The sequence below is a fragment of the Pezoporus wallicus genome, unplaced genomic scaffold, assembly GCF_028554395.1.
Source record: "Pezoporus wallicus isolate ANWC-B61680 ecotype Strahan unplaced genomic scaffold, APGP_CSIRO_Pwel_v1 contig_6401, whole genome shotgun sequence".
In the NCBI taxonomy this organism is placed as follows: Eukaryota; Metazoa; Chordata; class Aves; order Psittaciformes; family Psittacidae; genus Pezoporus; species Pezoporus wallicus.
The window spans coordinates 1,563,326-1,590,546 of NW_026638608.1; the positions used below are offsets into that span (position 1 = coordinate 1,563,326).

Sequence of the window (27,221 nt, forward strand, 5' to 3'; positions counted from 1 at the left end):
TAAAGTTTCACCATGTTTTTATTTTTGTAACAAAGCATGACAAAGAGGGATCTGGGCAATCCTCATTAAGGTATTTCCTGGGGTTTTGTCACCCGTTACTATTAGCCAGAGCCAGAATCCTGACACTGCATCAAGTTTCTCTGTCTTCCATCATATTATATAAAATTCCCATCATTTTGTGGACATCAAACACTTCAAAATATACAAATACTTTTAATACACACAAGTCTTCATAGTCCATTAAATATAATTAATTCCATGGTCTTCAAAATAGTATATCACTGCATTAACTGTAGGAAAAAGGTTTGCACTGGTATTTATATAGTACTGATTTGATCCGGCCTATGCAAAACCTTTCAGCACACCGCAGGGATTATAAAGAGCAGCAATTCCACTAAAATCCACAGCATTTGGGGTTACAGCCAAACAAAGAAAAGATGCTATCAGGAGATTAGCAAGGGAGAGTGATTACAGCTGCAGGAGTTAGCAGCAGTGCATATAGCTCATACAGAGAGAGTACACTGGCTTCCGATTTAGATGCACTTCTGGCAAGTCCAGTGCATCCTGCTGGAGAATCACACTGAAATGCTTTGGGACAACGCAGCATCCCACAGAATGGGTGCAAGAGGAACAAGGAGTTGTGGTGCAGCTTGACTACTGCAACCGATGTCTTTCTTTTGACACTTGATTCCCCAGGAAGCTGAATCAGATGATAAGAAGATCTACTGCTTTTCTGCTTTCAAGTGGTAAATGTCTTCTCCTGTATCTCCAGCTGGTACCAAACTTACCAAGTGATGACAATCAGACCTGTTTAGCTGATATCCTGCAGCTGGAACCATTCTCCTTCATGAGCTGTTAACTCATGCTGTTGTAAAGCATGAGTTCTATTTCTCAATGAAATCTTCACAAGAAAGATTTACAGCTTTGCAGAAAAGCAGTGCAGAGCCCTCAGATGTGCTTGAAGGAAAAATGCAGATCCAGCACTCTGATGCTGTGGGCTTTTAACCATGTGCATGGATTGGTTTGGAGCACAGTCCATTGAAAGAGGCAATAATACCAACCCTAAGATAAAGAGGTCCCAGTAGTCGTGGCTGGAGATTAACTCTGATGTACCCAAGATGGAAATTGATCAATAAGAAATAAATATATATATACACACACACGTACATACAGACATATTTAAGATACATACTATATAGTACATATATATAGTGTATTGCATGTGTATATATAATATATGTATTTTGTATAAAAAAGCTTCACATTCAAGTATAGATACATATTAAAATATAAAGAAAGGAGGACCTTTTGAAGATAACCTGAAATAGAAAATCTGTCATAAGCAGAATTCTTATTAGCATCATCAAGACACGTTTGCCCTAATTTCAAAATGCAGATGGTTAGTGAAAAACACAACCCAAAGAGAAGTGAGAAAAAGGGGAAAATAGTGATAATGGAAAATGAGATGTAGTGTCAAATACATCAGTATATACATAAATCCTTTCCTTAAAATATCCCATACTTGGAGGGAACAAAAGCAATGTTTTAATTTGAATTCATAATATGGTCCTTCAGTTATTGTGGATTTTTTGTAATCATCATAGCCAAAGGAAAAAGATACCTGAATGATCAGAAGGGTTGCAAATCAAACTAGTACCGTCAACCCTAAAAGGTAGTTCACAAACCTTGACATGAAATACGGCTCATGCAGCTTTGTTCTGCACCTAAAATATGAAATGTACCGTGAGTAGAGAGAATATTGGATGGAAATTCTGAACCTCGATTAGCCCTGCATGGATTCAATGTCTGACCAGAAATTCTCTCAGTGGCCTTCATCTTCAGATTGTTGAAATTATGCTCACATAATCAGCAAGTAAATCACCCTGACTTTTACAAACAATGAGAACACTAAGTGTATCTAACTCTGTAAATCTACAAGTCATCACTTTTTGTTTGACAATACAGTACAATCTGGAACTGTGATCAGAGGTTTATGCAAAGAAGGCATGGCAAAATACAGCCACAGTCAATAGGATGATGCCGTTGATATTCACAACGTTTCTCCAAAGTGGCACTTCACTTGTGTCAGTCAGTTTCTTCTTCAACGCTTCCTCTTCCTCCTTGCTCAGTTTGGGTCCTTGTTGTTGATCTAAGCCACAGAACCAGTTGTATACTCTCTTCAAGCATCCCGGTTCTTCCCTTTCCTCGTGAACTGGAAGGAATAACACACTGGTCATGAAATGGACCACTGCATACACTAGAAGATCCCTGTGACTGAGTGTCCTGGGTTCCGAGTTGCTGGCTGGACTTAAACCACGACACTGAGGACACTCCTGTATTTAATCCAGCAGTTCTGCTTTATGGTCATAGTTACATGGAAACATTTTAGTACAAGGCAGTACAGGAATCAAGTTAATATTGTGTTTTCACAGCTCATCTGGAAAAAGTGATTTCCCACATGTTGCAAGAGAGCCTTGTGCAGAAGACACTTGCGCCTTTAGCAGCCTAGAGACTTGGTTTCGTACTGGAGAAGCAAACTGTGCTGCAAAGCTTGAACTCCTTTTTTTCAATACTTTCTACACTTTGAATTAAAAGGCATATGGATGAGTTTGAGCATAGTTATGAAAAGGAACTTGGGAGCAGAACCACGAACCAGCTAAGAGAGCAGGTCGTTTTGCCCAGATGGGTGTCTGGCAGTTCACTTTCATGATGCCTTGCACCAGATCTCTGCTCCTTCAATCCTGGCTACTGTTTCCAAGTGAATTCTCGTCGTTTCATTCCAAGTGCTGGAGTTGTGGGCAGTTCTGCCAATACACACCACCTCTCACCTAAAGCATCTCCGTATCTCCATTGGTTTAGTCCAGCACTGCCACCTAGCTACATAGAGAGCAAGATTTTCTCCTTTCAAATCCGCTTCACTTCTATTTATGCTAGGCTTGTTGCATTGCTAAAAGACAGCTTACCAGGCATTTAAATATGTGGGGTTTGTGTTATTGTTGCCTGGGCGGGTGGGAAGATGTCTTTAGATATCAAACGTGTCAATGTTTCTTCAGGAATGAAATAGGGATACACAAATATGTTGATAAAATCTCTACCTATTCAGCAGTTACCTGATTCCTCGTCTTTTTCATCAGCTTTGGTCTCCTCCTCATCTGCATCAAGATCAATACGTTCTTCTTTGCTGTTCCGTAAAGACCAGCACAAGCGGTAAAGCTGCCATGAAACAAATGAGTTTATGAATTTCAACACAGGGACAAACCAGCCTGGCCAGCACATGAGCAAGACCAAATGTTTATTACGTCAGTGTCTAAGATTATTAGGAGTTACTGAAGATTTGTGACAGATAAATGAAGACTAGTTCATTGGCCTTCTTACATGGACTGTGTGATGTGGGTAGCTGGGACGTCAGGAGCTAATATACCAAATACCATTTATAATATAATACTACAAATAGTGTTTAAACCTAGCAGTTTCATTGAGTTCCTCTTCTCGAAGAGCAGGAATGCAGTAATACTCACGTGTACGTCAGGGATGGGTTTAGTCATGAAGGAGACTGCCAGAATGACAATGGCGGAAACCCCAAAGAGGATGATTGCGAAGTAAAGGTAGTGAATCCCACAGATGATGAATGGGCATTTGGAAGGGGTCACACAGCTGCCAGTTCCGTAGGCAAACTCTGCAATCATTCTGCTGAGTCCAGCCAACAGCCCAACTATCAGGCCCCAGAAGGCACCCTGCAGACAAGGTGACAGAAGTTACCGAAAGAAGCCATTTCAGGCATGGAAATAGCTCTAAGCTCTGAATAGTTGCTGGAGGAAACATGGAGGTCGTTATGTGTGAAGTTGGCTTTGGCACATGGGCTTTACCCAGATACTTTCAGTGACCGTATTTACAGCTCAGTGTATTAATATAACTGAAACTTTATCGTTGAACTCAACTCCTCAGAGCAAAACTGAGCAATAGGCAAGTATTGGTACTCCTAGTATTACAGGAGAGAAACTGAATTCCTGAGTAGTGAGCTTTCAGGATGTCTGAGACCTCAGTTACCACGGCTGGCCTATGGTCCTATTAAAGCATGTGACAGACCTCATGCCCTTCTAAATGACTTACAAAGGCTCAAGTACAACATTTCTCAGTTCACTGCTCTATGAATCAAAATCAGTTATTCCCAGACTAGGTCCTAAAAGCAGTGGGAAACAATGCATGAAGCAACAGCAAGTTGTTTAAAAGAGCATTGACAAAACATACAGTGGTCCAGAGGAAGGTGAAAGGTGACGTGTAGTGAAGCAGTTTGTGACCGATACGCTAAGGGATTACTTTCAAATATGTGTCCATAAATTATCCATGTGACACACTTCTTGGCGAAGTGACAGGTAACCCAAGTTCCAGAGCTATGTAGGAATTCCTAGGTGACTGTTTATGTATCAGATTAGCAAGGAACTTCTTCAAACTCATCTCTGAAACCTCAGGCCCTGATGTGTGGAAACAGAATCCCTGGACTATAATAGGGTTTAAATAAACAGGAGGAAGTTGTTAATAGAAGACACTAAACCAAAGCAGGCAGTTCTCACAGTGCCTAAAGGAACATGCAGCATTCCTGTTTCCTCATTTGTACTTACCGGCTCATTGACCCGCTTGCAGAAGATGGCAAGCAGGAAGAGAGCAGCAATGGGAGGTCCCAAGTAGCTGGTAACTGACTGAATATAGTCAAAGAGCTGCCCACTTTGAGCTGACTGCACCACAGGAACCCAGGCAATGCTGATGCCAATTAAAAGTAACATAAATGACCTGTAAACACAGCCAGATATTCAATCAGTCACCTGCTTCAAAGCATCTATCAGACAGAAAAAAGCAGCAATTAATAATTTAAACATCCATTTTGTATTTCAACCAGCAAAATCAATTGTAATGGCCAATGTCCATTGAATATACAAAAGAAATCCAAGTTGGATAGTGTCTGTCAGCACACAGCTAAACGTGCAATCAAACCATAGAAATCAATCTTTTCCTTTGTTTGTTATGTCCAGAGACAAATCAACAGCGGATCAACTACAGGAACTAGTTCATTGATGCTGTAGTATGGTGCAGCATAAAGCCTGTGAAGATAACTCAAAGTAGTTCCCTTTGAACAGCACTTTAGCTACTTCATGCACTGGCAATTAGATTGGAAGCAAGGGGGCATTTCCACCAGGAAAGGGTACAGTGGGACAGCCTGTCTGACCACAGGAGGCCACTGCTGCACTGCCCACACCCTGTGGGAGCAGGTTTCCACCCCGGCACTAGGTGCATTCCTTGGAGGCTGCAGCCTGCATGCATCTATTGCTAACTGTTTGTAGCGCTGGAGGAGGCTTGGCTGCACTTACCTTCCTGCTAACATAAGCTCTTTCTCAGATGGTCGTGTTCGAATCTTGGTGTAAATGTCCATGGTGAACAGAGTACTAGCACTGTTGAAAATGGAAGTCAGGGAGCTCATAAGGGAGGCCAACATGACTGACAACATCAAACCCCGCAGACCTGCAATACAAAGACACGTGAACTGAGCTGAGGGTTCTGTGAGGGTCTCAGTACGTGGCACAGGCCTGTGTGGTCCTTTCAAGCCAGGCAGCTCTGAGCGTGTCTGGCTCATTCATGTGCTGATGCCTGCCTGACATTCTTTCACAGTGCAAGCAGGGTAATGCCTGCTGAGCTTTGGAAGAGCTGCCTACAGCAGTGACAGGGCAGCTCGTGAGCTTCTGGAGCATAGGTACTTCTTTTGTGAATGCTGCCTGGTTAAGTGCTGACATAACTAAGCAGACTGTACCCTACAGTTATAAAAACGATTTCTCTTGCTTGCAGGCAAATGCTCACTTGCTTGCAGTACATTTGTAAACCAGTTGCTTGGCAAAAAAGAAGTTTCTTTTACTGTTTGAAAACCAGAGTAAGCCACTTTTCCAGATGGCATGATCTAGTCAACACAGTGTGAGGAAGTACTGTAGTATTTTAACAATCCTACGTACAACGGTTCTAATGCAACGGCAGAGTGCTGAAGATACCAGGGAAGTACCCTGGTGTGTATAACACCCTAATCTGGCTTTGTAGCCTTCTGAACCAGAAAACCAGAAAACCTCTGTTTTTCTGCAGAAATTTATCTTCTACATGCACCTTGTGGTGCCTTGTTCTCTCACTGAACAGGTGTCCTGGGGGACAATGTGTACCTGGAATATTTTCTTCTCCCACCTCAATGGCTTTAGCAGAAGGACTCCAGCTGTATGCCTCCAACTTAGAAACCCTGGCAGAGACAGTTTCTGTAAATCATTGGCCAAAGAGGTTATGTTTGACCTTCTCAGAAAGAGAGCTCAATTCCCATTTCATCACCGAGTATTTGTAGCTATTCTGCACCTACAGCTACAACTAACACAGGCTGTACTTTGATAGCAGTACATAATTCTAGCAAGAATTTGGGAACTAAATTGGGCTCCACCTGATTTTACAGTCTGTCAGCCTCACCCTTCCTAAAACAAACTCACAAACACAGGCAGTATCCTACCTCTTGGCATAAGCTCCACTACCATCTTTGGATAAGCAATGTTTGTACAGCCAACTGCAGTGCCACAGGCCTCCTGACAGACTTCAGGCACAACACAAGCCACCACATCTGAGGAGAGAATAGTGAGACGGGGTTAGACAAGGTCATATAAACAACAGATTGCTCCCAAATTAGTAGAGCTTCCAAAATTTATCTGGGTGTTGAATCACTGAATTGACATGCTTGATATCATCCTAGGTCTGCTGGCAAGGAGGAAGGCTACTCTAAGCCTCTATCTTTCCTTTCCTCTCTAAAAGAATACTGAAAAGTGCTTCAGGTCAACAAATCAGCATTGGTTCGTCAGACCAGAACTGAGCAACACAAGGAGAGCAAGTAGAAAAACAAGCCAGGGAACACAAAGACCTCTCCCTGCAACCTGAACATCTCTCCCTGGCCTGCTGTTAAACATACTGATGGTTAAGAGGGGGGGAGGTGGGCATTTCCCCCACGCTGCACTCAGGACTGTCTGTAGCCCAAAGGGCTGCTGTCTGACTGATGATGCTCTTCCTCTGACTGGCAGCAGAGTGCCAGTCCTGGACAGCATTTTCCACTATTCAGCCAGAGTGGGCTCTAACAAACAGATAACTGGGGAGAGACACTGTGGAGTTTCTCCCCTAAAACAGACAGCGGTAGGATTAGCAGAAACCTGGGATCAGAGAAAAGAGGAAGACCTGTGGCTTCTTACAGTGTAGTTAGTCTTTGTGCATACATGTGCCTGGGCAATTTGGATGACAAGATGATAATCTAACAGGTGTTTTGGAAGGGACAGAGAATAGGAAATTGAGATTGGCAGTGAAAGACAGGATTTGCACTTCCATGTACACATGTATACCTGTATACAGAATTCGGCTGATCATTCCAGGCATCACTATGATAAACATGGGCAAGAGTTTCAGGTATCCACACATGACACAACCAGCCTTCACATGGGACATGTTCTTGCCAGAGAGACATCTTTGGACAATAACCTGTCAATGAGACATGACAGCATTCCATGAACACACCATGCCAAGTTCCAGGAACAAAGTACTTCTACCCTCAGTGAAAGAGCCTATGTTCTGTTTCTGTCACTAGGGAAAATAAAAACTACATGAAAATCTAGGGGTATATTTGAAATAAGTAAAGGTTGTAGGGAGAAGGGAGGAAGACTGAGGAAGCGTCTCCAGACTGAAAGACTTGACAGATAAAGAACAGCCTCCCAAGACTGTGCATGCAAAGATGAAAGCTGCAAAAATAGGAAACAAATTAGTATTACTGAATGGGGAATCATATCTAGACCCAGTCTAACAGGGATCATTCGATCATTCGATGCATGGTTTCCTAAGCTGATGTTCACATAACAACCTCTCTGTGTTTTTACATCTGGTCACACACAAAACATAAGAAAGGAATTATACACAGTATCTGCTGGGCAGAGTGCATAAGAAGAACTGAAAGAACACTTGTTCCATCACATGTGGGAAGGGTTTAGACTGACCAGTTGTGAAACACGTGCCATTTGTGTGACCCAGCTGTGAATCGCAGTGGGGAAGGAGCATCCCTGGGTCACACCAGACTGCAGAGTTTTGTGTTCAGCATTTCCAAGGCAGACGGCGTCCACGTTACCTGATCTGTGCACCAGTACCACAAAGCAATGATGCTCAAACCAAAGATGACCCCTGGCCATGGCAGATCTCCAGTGACGGCATCTCGGAAGATGTGAAAGGAATCCTTCCGAGGAGTGTAGCATTGTGGATCTATTGTAGTATTCCCATAGGAGATATTGGATGGAATTGCTTCCATGTACTTCCGCATGAAAGCATCATACCCTCCTACTTCAGCAAATGCTGAAAAACAGAAAGTGAAAGTAGTGATGAGGTGTTTAATTCTGAAATCTCATATAGAGCTAGAGAAAGCGAAGAGAAAAACCTCCTGAATACAGCTGTACAGAGCCCCTAGCCAGCGCACGGCAACCTTGTCAGGAAGCAGCACAGGTGTTTGTAAGCACGCACACAGTCTAAGTACCCAAGTGACCTTTCTTTTTAGGTTTCTGCATAACCTGCAAACGTTGGGTTAGGCTCCACTGTCTCCACATTTCTTACACGCGCCTTGCCAAGAAGTGAAATGACCACACATTATTTCCACACACTGTTAACCGAGGCAGAGTCCTACCAGGTTAGGTCAGTTTGGAGTTTCTTGTGTCGTAACAGTGGTGGAATAATTTTATTTCAGTGAAAGACCCAGCTAGAGGAAAACCAAGCCCTGAGTACCTAGGAGATAGGGAAAGGACACTACAGATTCCTGCAATCTTACCACTACTTCTTTCTTTCTTATAATCCTTCCAATTCTGTTTAACTGCATGATTTCTGTTGTAAAAAGCATACAGACTTCTGGATACACCCACTGTCCTATTCATAAACATTCAGCTCATATCTTCTGTCCAGCTGGCAACATAGTGATGTCCATAGATCAACTACAAGGCTTACTTAAAGTGTTGATATGTTTGCTTTATTTTAACACAGGCTAGCAGCTAGAAACAAGCTAAAAAACATGCAATGGGACCAACAGCTTTTCACTTTGAATCAGAAATGTTCATGTATTAGCATCTGAATATCTATGAAATTATAATCTACTCGAAACAAGATACTCTCTGAACTTCTCAAGAGTATCCTTATCACGTGCAAACAACTCTGCTTTTACCTCATTAGCCATCACAAGTCCTGTTCTGTCATGGGATGCTAGTTATTACCTTACACATTCACGTGTGCTTTGGAGATGGAGTGGTCTCAGTGACTAAAAGGCTTGGCAATATGCCTTGTTTTAGCAATATGCCTATTTTCAAATAGGAATAAGAACTGAAATCTGCTGGTTAAGACAAGAGAGTTCCACACTGCTTGATCCAATTCCTTAGCCACCGTGGGATTTGTGGTTGAACATTCCAGTTTAATTCATCTCATTTTACTTACCAAATCCCATGAGAATAAAGGATCCCACTACCATGATAAATGTTTGTAAGGTGTCAGTGTAAATCACAGCTGCAAGGCCACCTAATGGCAAAGAAAATGCAATACAAATACGTTATTCCTTGTGGAAATGCCTCAGTGGAAGTCCTGATTTTGTAATTTTCTCACCACCTCTCTCTTTCAAACAAAGACCACTTAAATAACTCCCCTTCCAGACTCGCATTTGTCCCTTCTTACCCACCTCCCCTCTTCGCTTTTCTCTGTCTCCCCTAACTTGTTTGATTTATCAGACTGCTCTGCAGACTCACCTGTGATGGTATAAAGAGCTGTAATGGCAAGCAGGATAATTATGGCCAAATAAAGATTCAGGCCTAGGGCCAGATGTATAAATACAGCTCCAGAGAATATGTCTGCCTAGAAAAGAGAAAATGACAGCTCAAGCAAGGTTTCAATTTGGGAAGATGATGTATCACACATGCACAGTGAGGGTGCTGAAACACACAGATCCCATACAGTGCTGCACACACCCCCAGAAAGAACCAAAAAGAAAACAGAGGCCATTTTAGTACAGCTGCCAGTCTCCTCTCAGTGCTGTGGTGCTTTCAGTACAAGAGTTGTAACACTTCCCAAAGAACCTCCAGGTCTTTCTCAATGGGTCATTCCAGCTGGACACAGAGTCACCTCACTACTCTGTGCTTACATGGAGAGACAGCTTAATAACCAGTTTCTTAAAACTGAGCTTACACTTGCTGCTCTGCACAGGGATGGACTCTGACACCTCCAAGACACAGCATGGTTTCCTTCATGTAATGCCACTCTGTAAGCCACTCAGTTTTCTTTATTGCCTGCCCACGTGTGGTACAGCTCGTCTCACCGGTTCAGGACAAATGGTGCATTTGCATTAGAGGCAAACATACCTCTAGTTCTAAGTTCCTGTCAGAATAACTGACATCAGCTGGCTAACAGAAGAGACCTTTAGCTCTTGCGTAAGAAAGGAATTGTGCAGGTTTCAGAGCAACACTCTGGGATTTTAATCGCATTAAATCAGTTCCTGATGTAGAGATAATTTGCATTACTGTTACATACCCAAGTTTGCTATCACAATAATCTACTCCAATGCACTTGTAATGCATTACTGTAAATTATGCTTTCATTTGAGTTTGCATCTAGGCCAATCCTTTCTCCCGAGCATCTAGGTCCTGGGCTCATCTCCAGTCCCACCTGCATGCCTCCTTCCTGTATACCACACCACCTACACAGGCTCTATGCAGGGAATCCTACCCCCATTTGACAGTACAAGTCAGCATTCAGTGACCTCAGGAGCTGCAAAATGTCCATATGCAGGGTTTGAGAAACAAAGATAAACACCATCACAAGTGCCCTGGGGTCAAGCCTGCACACACAACTGCTGCAGGGCAGCTGCTAGTAGCAGCTTGGTGGAGGAGGAGTTCCCCAGGTCAGGCTGTGGGCAGCAGGAGCCCGTGATCACACAGCAGGCACTGGCACCACTTTGTCCAGGCTAGGCTGGGGTAAGGCAGGGCCCATCCACTAATAAGCAGTTACGGAGTCTGGCTAGCTGGGAGATGGCGGATGAAGAAACCCTCTTCATTCCAGAGACATTGAAACCGAGACTGGGGGATTATGATCACACCCTTAGCTCACTCTGAAGAATGAGGAAGAGGTGAGGACCTCTGCAGCAAGAGACTCACCAATCCTACTGCCCTCACATGCAGAAAGCAAGAGCGTGAATCACAACAGAGGTCCCACTCCCCAAGCTCTGCCTCTGGAGCAGCTTGAGACTATTTGATTTCTTATAGGCCCTAGGAACCACGACTTCTAGCTCTTATCCCCAGTGGCTGTTAGACCATATCCTTTGTCCTTTCTCTGTGCTGTAATTAACTTTCTTCCTATCTTTCCATACCTTTGATCAGGTTGTGTCCCAGATCTTTTTTTTTTAATTATTCTTGGCTTTAGTTTAGCCTAAATATCATTAAATTTTAATGGTCCTAAAATGACACCCAGAAAGAAATGTATAGTTAATTATTTAGCATCCTGAACTATATAACAGCTCCTGTAAATTGCTGAGTTACCTTCCAACTTCACTGTTCCCCCTTCCCAATTAGATTATTGCCTTCCAATATGTCCTTGTTTCTCCATTTATACTTTTTTATGGACACTGTTTAATCTTTACCTTATCTCTGAATAGAGTAAACCTTTATACTGTCATTCCAAAACCATGTGCAGATCATGCAGGAACAACTGGCAGAGCATGTGCCAGCTGAGTGAATCCAGCTGCAATGCTAATGTGGGAGTCAAGGCAGTGGCACATGCTCTTATCTTTACCCCCTACACCATGCAGTCTTAAGAGAGAGTTATCCTTCCCCTTCCTCTTCCACCTGGTAAGTCTATGCCCATACATTTACTACTGAAGTTATGCACAATGAATAGAAAGAAAATGCTGTAACTCATTTGGAAACCCAAACCTGCAGTTTCTGGTTTCTGCAAAAGCTTTTGGATCTTAATTCCCTTTGGTTTGTCATAACTCAGTCAAATACTCTCCATCAAGATCTCATTTTTACTAGGCCATTTTTTTTGGCATAATGACTGATTGACTGATATCAGCAACACTATTTGCTAGCAAGGCCCTGAGAGCTGCTACAGGCACTGCTCACAAAGCACTGCATGCTTAGGATGCACGTACATGTGAGGTGCCTGTGCAACAGAAATGCTTTCAAGCTCAAAGATCTTGTGTGTCCTGACCCCAAAGATCAACACCTTGCGGCACGACCTCGTCTTGCAAGTGGCTGATTAGACACAAAACAAGGGAAGAAATCAACAAAAAATACACAGAAAATGTGCAGGAAAAGAGAAAGGTGTGCAAAGGGAATCTGAGCATCACATGGTGGTGGGCACTGTGCCAGAAAGAGCATGCCAGGACTCACACAACCTGACATGGTCTGTTGTTCATTGGAAAGCACCGTAATAATTATATTATTAAGAACATTAGGTATTTCCACATATCAAAGAAGCAGCATGTGAAATACCTACCCCAGAAACAAGATGCCATTCTTCTACAAGGATAAATGGCAGTGAGCATCACTGCCAGACAAACCGATAGGTGTGACTGCCCGTTAAGGGCAGGGCAGAAACCCATCCTATACCAATTCTCAATAAGCCCTGAAGATCACAAGGGAGTGTTTGCAAAGGCAGCAGTCAAGGAAGTAAGATGCAAATTTCCAAGCTGACTATAACATGGACTGTCAACACATGGGTATGTTCACATACACAGCATGCCTCTGGAAGAGACACCTGTGCTGCCTTCACACAGCATATCTTGACGCATCACAAAGCTAGCTATGGTCCAGGATGAAACAGCCTTTCCCTTTCTGCTTCTGGAGCTGGCTCATCTGGAGACAATTAGGGCCTGGTGTTGCATAGCATGGTATAGAAACACCTACTCTGACATCCTCTGACAGTGTCTGAAACCTCCAAGGCCTTTGACTGTTGTGTCTTTTCTGAGTAAGATATGGCAGGTAAATCAGACCTGGGCAAACCCTGCACTACAGAACAGTGTGACAACTGACATAAGACAACGGTGCAGAAGACATGTTTGTATAGTACAGGAATCTGAGCCACGTTTGTACATGGGGCAGGCACTGTCAGAGTTGTTCTGGGCAGATGGGGGAAACAAGAGAAACACCTAGAGGAATTTGTGCACCAGGTTTTACCCCTGCATGGCACAGAGCTCCAGCCCCATGGCAACTCCCGTGCACATCTGGAATAATTGGGTTGATGGGAAGCTGGAACCGGCCACTGGTTGAGTGCAGCCCAGGTAAACTGCTGCTGTATAGATCTCGTGACTATTGCTTTGCTTCCTAATAAGACAGGACCACAGAAGCAGGAGAGAGCTCTTCAGCCTCATGACCACACTCAATGCAAGGCCAAGGCACTCCAACTGAAATGGGGTGAAATGCCATGACCAGATCCCTAGGTGTGGTAGAGGCTGGAAATAAAGATAGATAGTTAATTCATAACCTTGTAACACCTTGATGGCTCATTACAAACGTGTTGCAGAACAGTACTGTAAGTCATCTGACTGGAGGAGCTTCTTGGCTGCTAGAGCTACCAGAACTCTGTCGTACCTGGGATTTCTGATTATGGTAGTTAAGCACTACAGCAGCAAATTAACAGCTCCACAGTACCAACCTGTTTAATTTATAACCTTTCTAAGGATCGGCTGTCAGGAAGATGTGAGAATGAGAGCAAAAGGCCAATCTTTTAGCTTAAATTGCACTATTATCACTCAGCTCCCATTCAGAGGGCAAAGAGTAATCTGCCATGGCAACTTCTGCAAAACAACAGATTGAGGTATGCCTGAACTGTGGACTTCTTTAGAGGCTTGGTAGTTTCAAGATATAGGGAAAATACAAGTTCTCTTCACTACTTGACAGCAACACAACCACTCACTTCATAAACATTAACTTCATAGCACCTTAAACTTTATACCAGCCACTTGCCCAGTAGAAGAAACTCTCCTCTCTTCTCCTTTCACCTCAGCTGTTATAATTCCACTCCTTTCCATTTCCCCACTCCTTTGTTTTCTGATTCCTATTATTCTCTTATTCTCCATAGCCCTCTTGCTCTTTTCCCTCAACTGCATCCATGATGGCATGTTCACCAGAGGATGCTAAACCAGATAAATATGAAGTCTGGGGACAAAAAATCCTGCTACGTTTTTCAGGGATCCCTAGAATCACAGTCTGTAATACAATACAAGTTTCCCTCCACTCTGACTTGTTCTATAGGAGAGCATAAGTATAAGTAAACCTTAAAACCTGAAAAAGAAAGCGCAACAAGCATCTGGAGACATTGCCAATTCAACCAAGGGCTCCAAATGAGAAACAACTGACCAATTGTGTGAGCAATATTGTAAATGGGAGTTTCTTTTCTTTAGCTCAATGTAGGATGGAAGAAATGCTGTAGAAGTTTTACTTACTGAGATCTTTGTGAAAATATACAGGATCAGTGAAAGGACTGACAGGTAGACCTGAATCCGTTTCCCACCAAAGCGCTTCTTCAGATACTCTGGCATTGTCACCACCTGCAGGGGAGGAGTTGAGGTTTCAGGTAATGGGGAACACACATAAAGCAAATTAGAGGAAGTTTTTTGCTACTCAGACACTGTAAGAGTCAAAGGGAGAGGAGCTGCAAATGCAGTTGCAAGGAGGAGTAGCTCCAGGAATCACAGGAGAACAAGGAAAGAGTACCAAGTACTTCTCAGCTCAGATCTCTGAACAGACTCCTCACCTTCAAACAAAACCACACACACTACAGTTCTAGCATACTGGGATCTCTTGCCATTCATAATGCTTTGCAACATTTGAGACCTGATCCACAAATATGACCAGCAAAGAAAAGCATAACATACTGTTTTGACTTACCCCAGCTTTGATGTAGATGGGTACAAACAGCCATCCTAGAACAACCACAAATATCAGAGCCTGTAGCCAAGACAAGATCAGCTGAATTAGTCTCCTCTCTCTAACTAGTACTTCCAAAGCCCATTTATCAGGCCCAGTGGCAGCTAGAGACCATTGAAACCACATAAACCTGCATGTTGTGGGGGTGAGCTAGAAAATATTAAGGAAGGTGAAGTCTGCTACCTGAGACCTATTTACTAGCATCTTGATCTCAGAGCCTCTAATGCAGGATACCTTCCCACCCAGAATCAAGTGTGCTGCAAGGGTGTGTTGTGACACCTGAAAATCTAGGTACTGGGGAGAGCAGTGCTTCTTTTGGTTATTATTTTGATCATTAACTGCCTTCTGCACTGCTCTGTCTGGATGGTTGTATGTTTTACAACAGCCCCACGTACATTGCAGGATATACCACATGCATTTTGTAAAGTATTTTGTATTCCCACGTTACCACTTCATAATTTATTTTGTGTTACCATGTGTATTTTGTGAACTGTAGATCTTACTGTATTGCAGTGTCACAGTTTTCTGTGGCTTGTCTGATACAGAGTTGTACATATTTAAATGGACAAATGTAGAACAAAATCCTGCTCGCAGAGCTGCACTCTGCATTATGCTGTCCACAGGGCTTAAAGGGCTTTTTTAACTACATCTTTGAAGTTCTGCCCTTAGATCAAACCTGTAAGATGGACAAGAAATACTGCTTCTGCTGTCATACTAACACAAATTAGAAATCATTTCAGTGGAATAACAGTGATAGACAAGGCAATAACAGTCAAATTTGGTATCTCTTTTAAGAGGAGAATCACATTATACAGTCAAGAGCAGTATTTGCACCGTATCTCTTAATCTGTATGCCAGTTCCACTATAAGTAATAAAACTTAAAAAAAAGTAAAATCATAAGTGATGAATTACACAGTGTATCTGCTCAAAAACACACATGCATCATTGCTTCTTCCTAAACAACAATTGTTGTACACTGTGTATTGATATCAGTCTACAGAGAATCTCCCGGGAGACGAAGTGTTAGAGGTAGGTATGTTTGAAGAAGGATATGGGTCCTAAAGCTTTGAATACCATGAAATTCTGAGCAACGCTTGTTGTGTTTCTTTTTGCTTAGTTTTGGTACAATGAGAAGGGAAACCAGGTTTGGTACAGAATTAGTGTAATCAAATAGAGAAAGATGACAAATTACCTGTGCACATCTCATAGGGTTCATTTTAGCCTTTATCCTTCTCCTTAAATATTTATATCATACAAGTACTTGACTATTTGTAGCAACCATCCACTTGCTAATGGAAAAAGCCAGATCCCTGAGGATGGTATGCCTCTTTCTCTGTGTAGAGTTAAGGGAAGTATCGACCTATGTATGCTCATTAAATTCTTTGTGTAGTGTTAATCCCTTCTGTGAAGGTGAATTATGCAGAACAAGGGCGTTATTATCCACACCCCACAGTGACTGAGAACACAAGGGAATGGACTGAATCAGCTCATGTGAACCTCCATCCTGTTGCAGTTAACACCACTCCTGGTACCCCAAGTAGTTAATATAAAGTCGGCTTCGATATCTCTGCCCTAGTATGCAACTGTAAGCAAAACACACATAATTAAAGGAAGGAGAAACTAAAGAGGAAAAGATTTTTGGCATGCAGGTGGTTGTGAAGGATGCCCAAGATTTCTTACAACCTGTGAAGAATTCAGAGCCCCTTCAATAATTCTACACAGCACAATGCTGTAAAAAATACTGTGGATTACAGAACTGGTAAGCTCTGCCCAACATCCTGCAGTCTGAAAGGGCTCTTTACAAATACATTGAAAGTAACCACCAGATATGTACAGAGAAGAGAATCCACTGATTCGTTTGGTTCAAACACTCTCTAAAAAGCCCCATTCAACAGAAAAGGGACATTTTTTCCTGGTGGCTTGGACAAGGACCAAGGAGGATGAGCTAAACAGTAGATCACATTGGCACTTAGTAGTTTGTACAGAAAACAAGTGTTGCCAGACAGAGACTTTGACAGCCTAAATTATTAGTCAGTGTTATTTTGATTAACCTCAGCAGAAAAGCTGATGTCACAAATACGTTCACTTAAATGCATGCCACTTACATTCCATTCGTATCCTCCGATGGCAATCCCTCCAGATGCTGCTGTTCCTGCTATTCCCACAAAATGTCCACTGCCAATGTTACTGGCAAATAGAGAAGCACCAATCTAGAAACAGAAAGAACAATATTTGGCTCTTAGGTCTGTTCATGGTTACTTGAAAAAATCATGTTCATTTGGCATTGTGAACTCATGCCCATCTGTCATCAAAGGGTGATGATAGAAATGATTGACAACCAACTTCCTTGACAACTTTCAAGACTCTCTCTTCCCATTCCCCCTCAAATGTGACACTCCAACCATCATACTTACAAGGATGAGAAAAAAGAGGATGTTGCACAGGACTTCTTCCAGTTGAGTCAAACAGTTTATTACATAAATATAGATTTTTAAATATCTGCAAAACTTGACTGACATTTGGATGACATCCAAAGAATTAGGGAAGATTGTGACCTGTCTTGCTCAAGTCGGAAACCATAAGTGCATATCCACTTGTCAGACTGGCGCTCACTATTTCGTATTCCACAGCCTGTGGAGCTAAATGTGTTACTGGTGAGAGCTGAACAGATTTTGTCCTTGGTTCACTTTCCATCAAAAGCTGTGATCTCTGAATTAAATTCTGAAAGCTGCATGGAAGAAATATCTGCTGAGAAAGTGCTTCTGGAAGACACAAACACCAGCAGATCAAGGAGTTCTACTTACGAAGTGCTGGATCTCCAAGAACCCAAATATTAGGAATTGCTGAACAGGGAGAGATTAAATGAAGAAGAATGCTTTATGCTGGGTTACAGACAGGCAGGAGCCATTCACAAAAGAGAGTCTGCCAAAAGATCTAATTCTCTATAAAATAGCTCAGGCAATAAAAAAGATAAAAGAAAAGGTAGGAGCTTCATTTCCTCATAATGAAACTATTAAAGGCAGAAGAAATGCCTAACAATGATTTACAGGGTCAGACACTGAGGGACGTAGGGTGAGAATTCAAGCATGAAAAAGGGGTTGGACTGGGTATTGTGGGCAGAAGACACATGAGCCGGAGTAGTTCCGAGATGAAAAGAGGCGAGTGAGCAATGTTTTATTCACTTCTATCTTTCCTTTATATCCTCTGAGAGCTACAAAGAAAAAAAGGAAATAGGGTTAAAAATCAAAGGAAAGCACATAAGCAGTAGGCAAAAGAACCTTTGCTGACCAGCTTCATTTGAGGTAGATCTCTCATGTTGAAAGATCCCAAGGTGCTTGAAAATAGGGGTTTTAGACATAGAAATGCAGGACGTGCATCCAGCACATTTTTCTTATGTAGTTGCCAAGTGCAGGTGGTTGGAATATGTTTTGAGTCACCTTACAAAAGGGAGAAATATTCCTTGTCTGCAATTCACTGGGAGAGATTTAGGGTCCTAAAATATATATCAAGTGAATAGTTAAAAACTTCCAGGTCTACAGGCACTGCAGTGAGTTCTTTCAGTAGCAGTGAAAATCAGTCAATCTTTCACGAGCACAGGGACGACTGCTCCAGGAGGATGAAAAGGATTTCATTTTAGAAGTCCACCTTTGAATACCAGATTTATTCTATAGAGCTATGCTAGAGCCAGGAACAGCAACTCACAATCCGGATCTCTAATCACAAAACAGATCTCCCTCCCCAAGGCTTTACATGCAATGTACAAATAAAATTCATCAGAGGATTCCACTTGCTTTTCCAAGCTTACTTTTTCTCCTTTCCTCAGTTTGATCTCTGATGCCTTCTAGTCTATTTTCAGACAAACTGTTCTTTTGCTGTGACAGGACATTTCTGTCGCTAAGGTCACACAGTTCTGCAGCGCTGGAGTTTGTTTTCCCCTTTTTTACATGTTTCTAGAAGCCGGTTGTGCCCTACAGAAACGTAACCAGTTTGTCATATGGCAGATATTTCTACAGGAATGATAAGTGTTGCAACAAGCATTAGCAAACAAGTCGAAGAGATCACTGGTAATAAAGAAAACCTTTTCTTCTAACCTCTTTGTGACAGCACCTGTGGTTTCCCAGCAATGATCATGAAGAAACAAGACCCATTTATACCAAGCATTAGCACTGTTCTCCAGTGCTTTCCCTGGAGACTGAATAATTAAACTTAAATCTAGGTTACCAGACATGCAGTCACCAGAAAAGATGAACCACATTAATATCTGATTTTATTTAATGTGCTCCCTCTCCTCTTTCAAAAGCTCAGAATGTTCTGCAAGCGGATCCACCTAACAAAAACAGCTAATGAAGATCCTGAAGAACTGAGAGCTGTAGTAAGCTTTGGCTCAGTGCCTGACACCCCAGGCCATACTGTAGCACTCATTGACACTGTGGTGTTCCCAACTCTGCCCAGAGTACAACCGCATTGAAAGGAAACCATGAAACCCAACAAAAACAGTGCAAAATTACCAAGATCTTTGGGGCCAGTGTAAAGACAAAACAATGTGAAGGCAGATACCACACTTTCTAAATTCTCTTCTCTGAATTAGGGAACAACCCATGCAGCAGAACTGTAAGATCAACACACACAAATATGGATGCAACTTAAAACATGGCTTTTTCTTGTTATGTAGACATGGAAAGATGGAACTTTGCTTCATAGCTGGGAAGATGCTTGTTACCCATACAACTGTGGCATGGTTAAAGCAAGTGGAGTGCTTACCAAACGTGCTTGTATCCTGTTAGCTCCTGATGCCAGAGGGGAAAGAGAAATTCCTGATCTGCCACAGCAGTACTTTAAGGACAAAGCGAAGAAGGCAGATGGGCTCTGGCCCCAAGCTGTCTTGCTGAAGAATCGGTGCTGTGGTATTTTTGTACTGAAATGGCTGTTTCCTGGAACTGCGTGATTTGCCGGTGGAGATGCTGCAGTACACCTATGCGGTACACCTATGCGGTACACCTATGCGGTACACCTATGCGGTACACCTAAAGAAGGCTGAGCTGAGACTGGCGTGGACAGAGGCAAACAATTTTCAACTGTTCTCAGTGAATGTGTTAGTGAATTGATTTTTAAACCCAATCTATGTGGAAGAGTAAAGAAGAAAGTTGACTGAAAGGAACAAAAGCTGTTAAGAGGGAAAGAGAGGACAAAAACCTGCACTAACCTGAGGCAAACGTGGAACATTAACTCTTTTAAAATATTTTAAGAGATCAGGTTTTAACAAGAGTCCTCTGCTCAGGAAAAGTATCACCATGCTGCAGGCAGATTATCATCACTATGTTTTTCCCATGTTATCCATTAACAGTTTCACCTTGCTCTTTCCATTAACCTGAGGATGCACTGACATCCCAGTGCTTGCTGTTCCGTTCCACGTGCAATGTGCTCTTCAGGTAAGTGACAGCATGCAGATTTTACAGCTTATGGCTGATACAAATCCTATGTCCCTCGTGTCCCCTTTCCTGTTTGAAAGTGTTAGCTCGGTTCCAAACTCTTTTCCCCCATCCCAAGCACACCTTGTCTGTGGCCTTCAGCCCCTTTACAGAGAACAGCAGAGGCTCCCTTACATCAGCAGGAGGTCGTGAGCCTTGCCCTGAGGTATCACTTATCCCACGAGTCACCTGCAAACCTCTCTTCCCTAGACAAATTTCTTCCTCCCTTGTTGAGAAGTGCTCCTTGACACTGTCCATGCTTTTCTTTAACTCACAGTTCTTCCCTACAACAAGTGACAGATGGAAGAACATCATTTTTCCTACCTGAAAACTTTGGAAAAAATAAGTTCCTACCTTTCACTTTAGAAAAAGCAGTGCATTGCTTACAATGAAGATTTACTGCCACCCTTTCAAGGCTCTGAGATCCAAATAAAGAAGAATAGGTTTTTATTCTGCTTCCCCACTTGCTCTGCAAATTCTATGTACTGCACTATTGCCAAATCAAAACACATTTATACACTTCCCAGTTCACTAAGCAAGAGAGCTGGATACACTATACACATCAAATGTGTCTCTGTCTTCCAACAAACCCTGTAGCTGTTGGAACAGCACAGCTGCAAGCAGGCTGATCTGATACCTTTCTACCTTTGTCCTCTAAGACCGAAACAACACTTCCTGTCCAGCTGGAAAATTCTGATGGATTCTGCAGAAATCTGTTGCATTGAACTTTTCCTTTTCTACCAGAGCTTTGATTACTTCATTATTCTTCTTACTCTGAAAACTATTGATTTCATATTATTTTTTCCATGGAACTTGACAAAAGAAGTTAATTTCTTAGTCCACTTGACCTAAGAAAAGGAAACATGAACTTTATTCATATCAGAGTTGTCTTTCCTGGCCCTTCATAGCAGTGTCAGTCTCAGCAAATGGCAAGAATTCTGAGCATATGTAAAGCTTGATTGGATGCAGAGATGAGAGAAATCTTGCTAGTGGCCAGTTCTGATGGCCATGAAAATGAGCCATGCAGAGCTGAAACAGAACTGTTGGGCTTTTTTCCTTACTTCTTACCTGTGCCACAAAGCTCAACACATCAGTGACAACAAACAAGCTCAGTTACATTTCTGTTTAAAGTGTAGTATTCCTTGACCCTGCACGCTTCCTACTTACTATGCAGTACATCTTTCTAACCATAGCTGGACTTCAGATGCCCAGTAGGTACTCTTTGTCCTATTAGCATTTATGCCTCAGGAACTAAGGCATATAAGGTAACCCATAACTACAGAACCCGAGGAGGAAACTTAAAAAGCAGAAAAGCTGCAATATTTCAGCTTGATGGGGCTTGGGGTTTTAATTATTTATTTAAATTATGCATAAACCCCTGTAAATCCTGTGAGAGTGGCTGCTACAACAAATGACTGTTCTCCAGGAACAGATACTTCATGTCCTACAGTGGTAGAAAGTATTCTGCTGAACCTAACTCCTTCATCTACCAAACCAAGCTGAAGTTCAGTCTGAAAGGCCCACAGTTACAAAGCTGTCACTTTCCTTGAGCTTCTCTTTGTCTTTCTGGCAAAAGCAGAGCTGGCTATGAGTATTTGAAGAGCCATATATGTCTTTCTTGAAGACATTCCCCTCAAAGCCCAAGAGACCAGAGCCAGTTTCTTGACGATTCTTCCCTCATTTTCTGTAAGACGACTGTGGAGAGGGCACAGCATTTCTGATTAACCAACAATGATTTCAATTTCTGGCAGTCAGTGAGAATGTGATTCTATACTTTGATCCCTAATTAACTACTGGAACTACTGAGTTAGCATATCCACTGCACAAGGACAGTGATCCCAGTGAACCAACACAGACTGACCTATTACGCCAGCAGAACAGACAGAAAATACTAACTGTGGGCTTGGCTCTGCAAAATGCTTCATGAATTCTGCTGGAGCCAACAACTGGAGCCACAGCTGGACAGATTTACCCAGGATAAGTGTCCTGCTCCTACTTTATACATGGAGGAACTGAATCTCAGTAACAATTTTGCCAGTGACTAATATACAAAATCCGTATCAAAAGTGGGACTAACCTCCAGCCCTTGATTCCCAGGGTCTCCTCTAATCTACTAAACAACAGCTATTACATCATTTCTGTGAACTGAATCCCTGTCTCAGGCTTGTCAGTGAGAGCCTAATACACTGCTAATGACTCTCTTTCCCTGTGAGGTCAGAATAGCCACTTATGCCTGCCCTGTAGAGCACAGAACATGCACAACCGCTGAAAAATACCATTATTTTACAGGAATTCAACTTTTCAAGTGTTTCAGAAAATAGTTACACAGCAAGGGGGCTTATCCTGAATTGCAGAGAAGAAATATGATAAATAAGAGTCCACTTACAAAACAACTTCCCTCACTCTGCCTCCCATCTACACTCTGTGGAAATGTATCTGGGCTTTCCAGAACCATGCCAAGCTAGTCCTGACGTGGCACAACATTAAAGTCAAAGCATAAAAGAAGTAAAAAAGTACACACAGCATTAGCTGCTGCAGAACTGAGATCCCATCTTTGACTGAACTTTCTATACTTTCATTGGTTTCCTGGTCATTTCAGCCCAGTTTGCACTGGGTGATGGACATCCTATCTACCTGCTAAACCGTGGGAATAGGTGTTTTGGAATCTCTTCTTATCCAAGGCAAACTTTCCAAGGTGGTGCTGCTGACTTGGTATTTAGTTTGTGGTTTGAGTGCTTGCCCTTTGTTTATTCTGAGTGATACCAGGAAGAATAGCAAGAAGGATTTATTTTTCTGGTGCAGAAAGACACTCCTGGCATGCCAAAGGGAAGGCCCAATGGAGTGGTCTAGGACTCCACTGATGAGTAGCACTTCATCCATGCTGAGCTCATAGAGTTTGGGAAGGAGAGAGATGATCCCAGCAGCAACCACTGCACCCTGGGGTCATCCCTTTTGTTTCCCCCTGGAGGACTGGAGCTTGCTGAATCTCTTGGGTTTGTGTTGGCAGAGGACTCACTGTTAGGTAATCTTCCCTGGGTCTTAGGGGATTCATTAGGAATTCTCAGTGCCACTGCACAAGACAGAAGTTTTTTATGGTGAGTCTTTCCTGCCTTGTTTCTTCCATCTTAATTTACATCTGCACAAAAGGGTATTCATATTCACCCTTGACAGGCATGCAAGAATTACACAAGATAAAAACCAGCCCACAAACTGAAGTGATAGTTAAGCAAAGTAATCTGTTTGAGTTTTTTCTCTCCTCCTAGAATTACAGGATTTGCCTTAACTTGGAAACTTTCTCTTTCCTTGATCTTCCAATGGAACCTAAATTTTCTTAGATCTACTATACCAAATGAGGAAACTTTTTACTGTCATTGGTCTTTAATCTTTTTATGTCATTAAAGAGGCTTCTAAAAGCAGAGAGCAACTCCCTGAAGAACAAGAAGACTGAAAGATGTGTAGGGATTTCTGCAGCCCACTTTAAGAACATTCCTAAATTGTTAGGCAACAAATATTTACTCTCACTCTCTCTGACCCTGTTACTGAACCCAGTAACTGGGTGGAATCTTGAATCAAAAATCTTAATGAAGTGCAAAAACAATTTTGGAGAATGAATGCAAGATCAGGGATGTTGAGGATTTCCATTCAAGAGCATGGAAGTATGTACAATACAACCAGTACAGAAAATGCAGGTTTGTCCAAGTTTTCTGCTGTTCCAAGAGCTCACACTAAATAGACTGTATGGCCTGAATGAAATAGATAATTGTTTCTAATACCATTTGTGCCACAGGCCTGATGGAGGGCTATGATGGTGCTTTGTGTCTGTGACTCCTTTTCTCCACCTTGGAAGAGAATACAGATCCACAGAAGAAAAATAATGCAAGTCACAAATAATCTTTGAATAAATTGAAACTGTATTTTCCAATAACAAACTTATCACGATATTTCTAGGATTGTCTCCTACAGACCAGAACTTGTTACCAAAAGTGGAAACCATAGAGCAATTCAGGGAGAAATTTCAGTGAATCAGTTCTCCTCTGTGATAACCTCACAATGAGCCAGCTTCGAGTGCAGTGAAAGGAATAAAAAGTTTTAAAGTGGGCTGACAAGCAAAGCACTGCATTTGTCTACACTGACACTACCAACGTACCTAGGTTCAAACAAGTTGTTCACATAATCAGGACAGCTCAGATCTCAACACAGACAGCTTCCCCAACACTTTTACCTGCCTATCAGGTGGCTTTTGTTGTGCAGTTTGCCCTGTGTCACCACAACTAGAGATAGAGTTTGAAGCGCATCTACATGAAATACCCATCATAGTCTCAACAGTACTGTAGAGATACTTCATGTTTAAGGACTAGGCATAGTCACATGGAAGTGGATACACACATACAAATGCTTTCTGTAGATACACCATGTATAGCACTCACCGGCCACCAAACCATGCTTCGTCCAGCCAGGAAAAATCCACCTACTGTCCCTCGGTTGGTTGAGAACATAGCCTGGGAGAAAAGAAAGAAGGAAAGAAACTAAGAAAGATTGAACCATATCTCAAGTATAATAGTCAAGCTGTCCACAGACTAGAAAGAAACCACTGTAAGGAAGGGATATAATATATGGGTAAAGTGAAAGAAATAAACAGAGTGGCTAAAAGGAACAAACACGATGAAGAAAACAATACAACAATGAGATTTGTATCTAGGTCTACATTAACCATTCAAGTTCCATTGCTTCACCTTTCATTACAGTGCCAAACATTAAAATAAAATGAAATTTAACAAAAAAAAGAAAGATCACTGAAATAAAACTGCATATGAGCACTTCATCAGGGGTGCCTTTGATTTCCAGCATCAAAAAAGACTAAGTTGCAAGTTCCTTAACAGAAAGTGTGCAGCTCTTTTACTCAATACTGTTTAGCCCCAGCAGATGTTGATAAAAATGCTTTCTTGTAGAGATATCAGCATTGTACCCACTTCTCTCTAAAGTTCAAGAAAAGAAGTTAACTAAAATTGCCTTTTCATACACTCATTTTGTATCAGTCAAGAGATGGGCTTTAGAGGGAAGCTTCATCCAGTTTTTGTTAATGACCCTGATCCAAATAATGGATTCCCACTGTCTCTTCTGATGGACTTTGAACAGGCAAATAAAGAAAGAAGACCTGGGAAAATTAGCCTGTTCTTCTGATGCAGAAGAAAGGAAGTAAATACAATAGATTTGCATTTAACTACACACAGCAACTGGCAAATTATTTGTCCAATAAAGAGGACATTGCTGCTGGAAAGAAACTACTCAGCACACAAGTGCCTGATAAGCCCTGGATCAGCCCTTTTTTTGTCACAGACCTTCAATATGAAGTTCAACTACAGCAACACCCAGACATTGGTGGCAAAGCCTCAGCTCCCTCCCGCAGACAGCAAAGTGTTCAGATATACTGGGGGCTGCAGAGCTTTTGCTACATTTTTGGCATTTATGACCATGGCGAAGAGGTAAAGAAAATGTTGTGTCCATTTCGTCTACAGTCTAAATCTTCGGTGCGCCCCAAAACATTGCCATGCTGCTACAAAGGGACGTTTGCTTTGCAGCTGACTTCTCTGCACTGTGAAACAGACCCCCGGGATGCTCCTGCCAAGCAGAGGATTACTGAGGCACGATGCCTCCTCTCTGCTTGTTAATGGTCAGGTGTTTGGGTGACCAGGAGAGCTTGACCCAAGGAAATGAAATTTAGCGACATTCCACTGCTTACAGCTGTGTAGCTCACACTATTTGCCTATCATCTTCAGCACTGAGGTTACACCAATAAGATGGTATCTGCCTTTCTCCATCAGCTGTGAAATTACTGCACTTTGTTTTCAGATTAGGCACAGTTTTCCCTTGCAGTCCTCAACACATTCAGCATTGCCAGGGTGAGGGCAGGAGGCACCGGTTTGTGTTTAGATCATGAACAGAGTCATCACCTCACACCAATTCTCACTGCAGTCCCAGTGCTCCACAGTGCTAAACCCCATCTACTCACCTACTTCCTAATAGAGATCCCGGTTAGCCTGACATTTACTGACCTGATCTCTCGGCTCCTTCCCCACACACCTCACCACTCCACTTTCCCCCTAGTTCCATTCAACCCCCTAAATGGATGCCTTCCCATGTTGCCATCCCCTCTCCAGTAAAGACCCACATTTTCCCCACCATGCACTCATTAACTATCTCAGTTAAGCACCAAAATCTTTATACAATTACACATTTTCATCTACTGAACCATTTTCCCAAGACCCTCTAAACTACCTGCTAATAGAAATAAAATAAAATAAAATAAAATAAAATAAAATAAAATAAAATAAAATAAAATAAAATAAAATAAAATAAAATAAAATAAAATAAAATAAAATAAAATAAAATAAAATCCCAACCTACCCATAGTCCCACTGCCAGGACTACCAAAAAATAGATGACAATAACAGAGATGTCCGCAGCATTGTTGATCTTTACGCTGGATTCCATCCTGGCTGCTTCTCTGGCTGTCTTCTTCTCTCCTTATGTCCTTCTTGCAGGGTTCAGGTTAATGATAAACTGTTTTCATCCCCTGCGTCTTATATAATGTGTAACTTCAGATTCACTTGTCTCCCATGGGCCACAAGCATGGGACACAAGTTGAAGCTGCTGCTTTTCCTCAGACAACAATTCCTTCCCAAATATTGCTGCTCGATGTTACAGGTGCTGCAGATTTCAGAGTTCAGCTGCCCTGCCAAAGGTGCTCAGGGTTTTAACATCCAG

At 42.2% G+C, this 27,221-nt stretch overlaps 1 protein-coding gene across 1 annotated transcript; it reads right to left on the reverse strand.

Moving 5' to 3' along the window:
* SLC5A1 (solute carrier family 5 member 1) lies at positions 1 to 27,221 on the reverse strand. The gene is made up of 15 exons (XM_057411346.1): positions 26,862 to 27,221; positions 24,884 to 24,955; positions 17,094 to 17,198; positions 14,949 to 15,008; positions 14,504 to 14,608; positions 9,816 to 9,921; positions 9,511 to 9,591; positions 8,171 to 8,391; positions 7,398 to 7,533; positions 6,527 to 6,634; positions 5,364 to 5,514; positions 4,620 to 4,788; positions 3,519 to 3,734; positions 3,111 to 3,213; positions 1 to 2,212 (listed from the first exon to the last, which is right to left on the reverse strand). Exons 1-15 carry the CDS (start codon positions 26,946 to 26,948, stop codon positions 1,992 to 1,994), a joined length of 1,941 nt encoding a protein of 646 aa, XP_057267329.1. The 5' UTR covers positions 26,949 to 27,221; the 3' UTR covers positions 1 to 1,991.

Coding starts and splice junctions, on each gene's coding strand:
- SLC5A1 (XM_057411346.1), bottom strand. CDS start 26,948: ATGGAATCCAGCGTAAAGATCAACAATGCTGCGGACATCTCTGTTATT. Junction 14,609..14,948: donor CCATCTACATCAAAGCTGGG/GTAAGTCAAAAC, acceptor CCTCCCCTGCAG/GTGGTGACAATGCCAGAGTA. Junction 4,789..5,363: donor GAGCTTATGTTAGCAGGAAG/GTAAGTGCAGCC, acceptor CTGTGTTTACAG/GTCATTTATGTTACTTTTAA.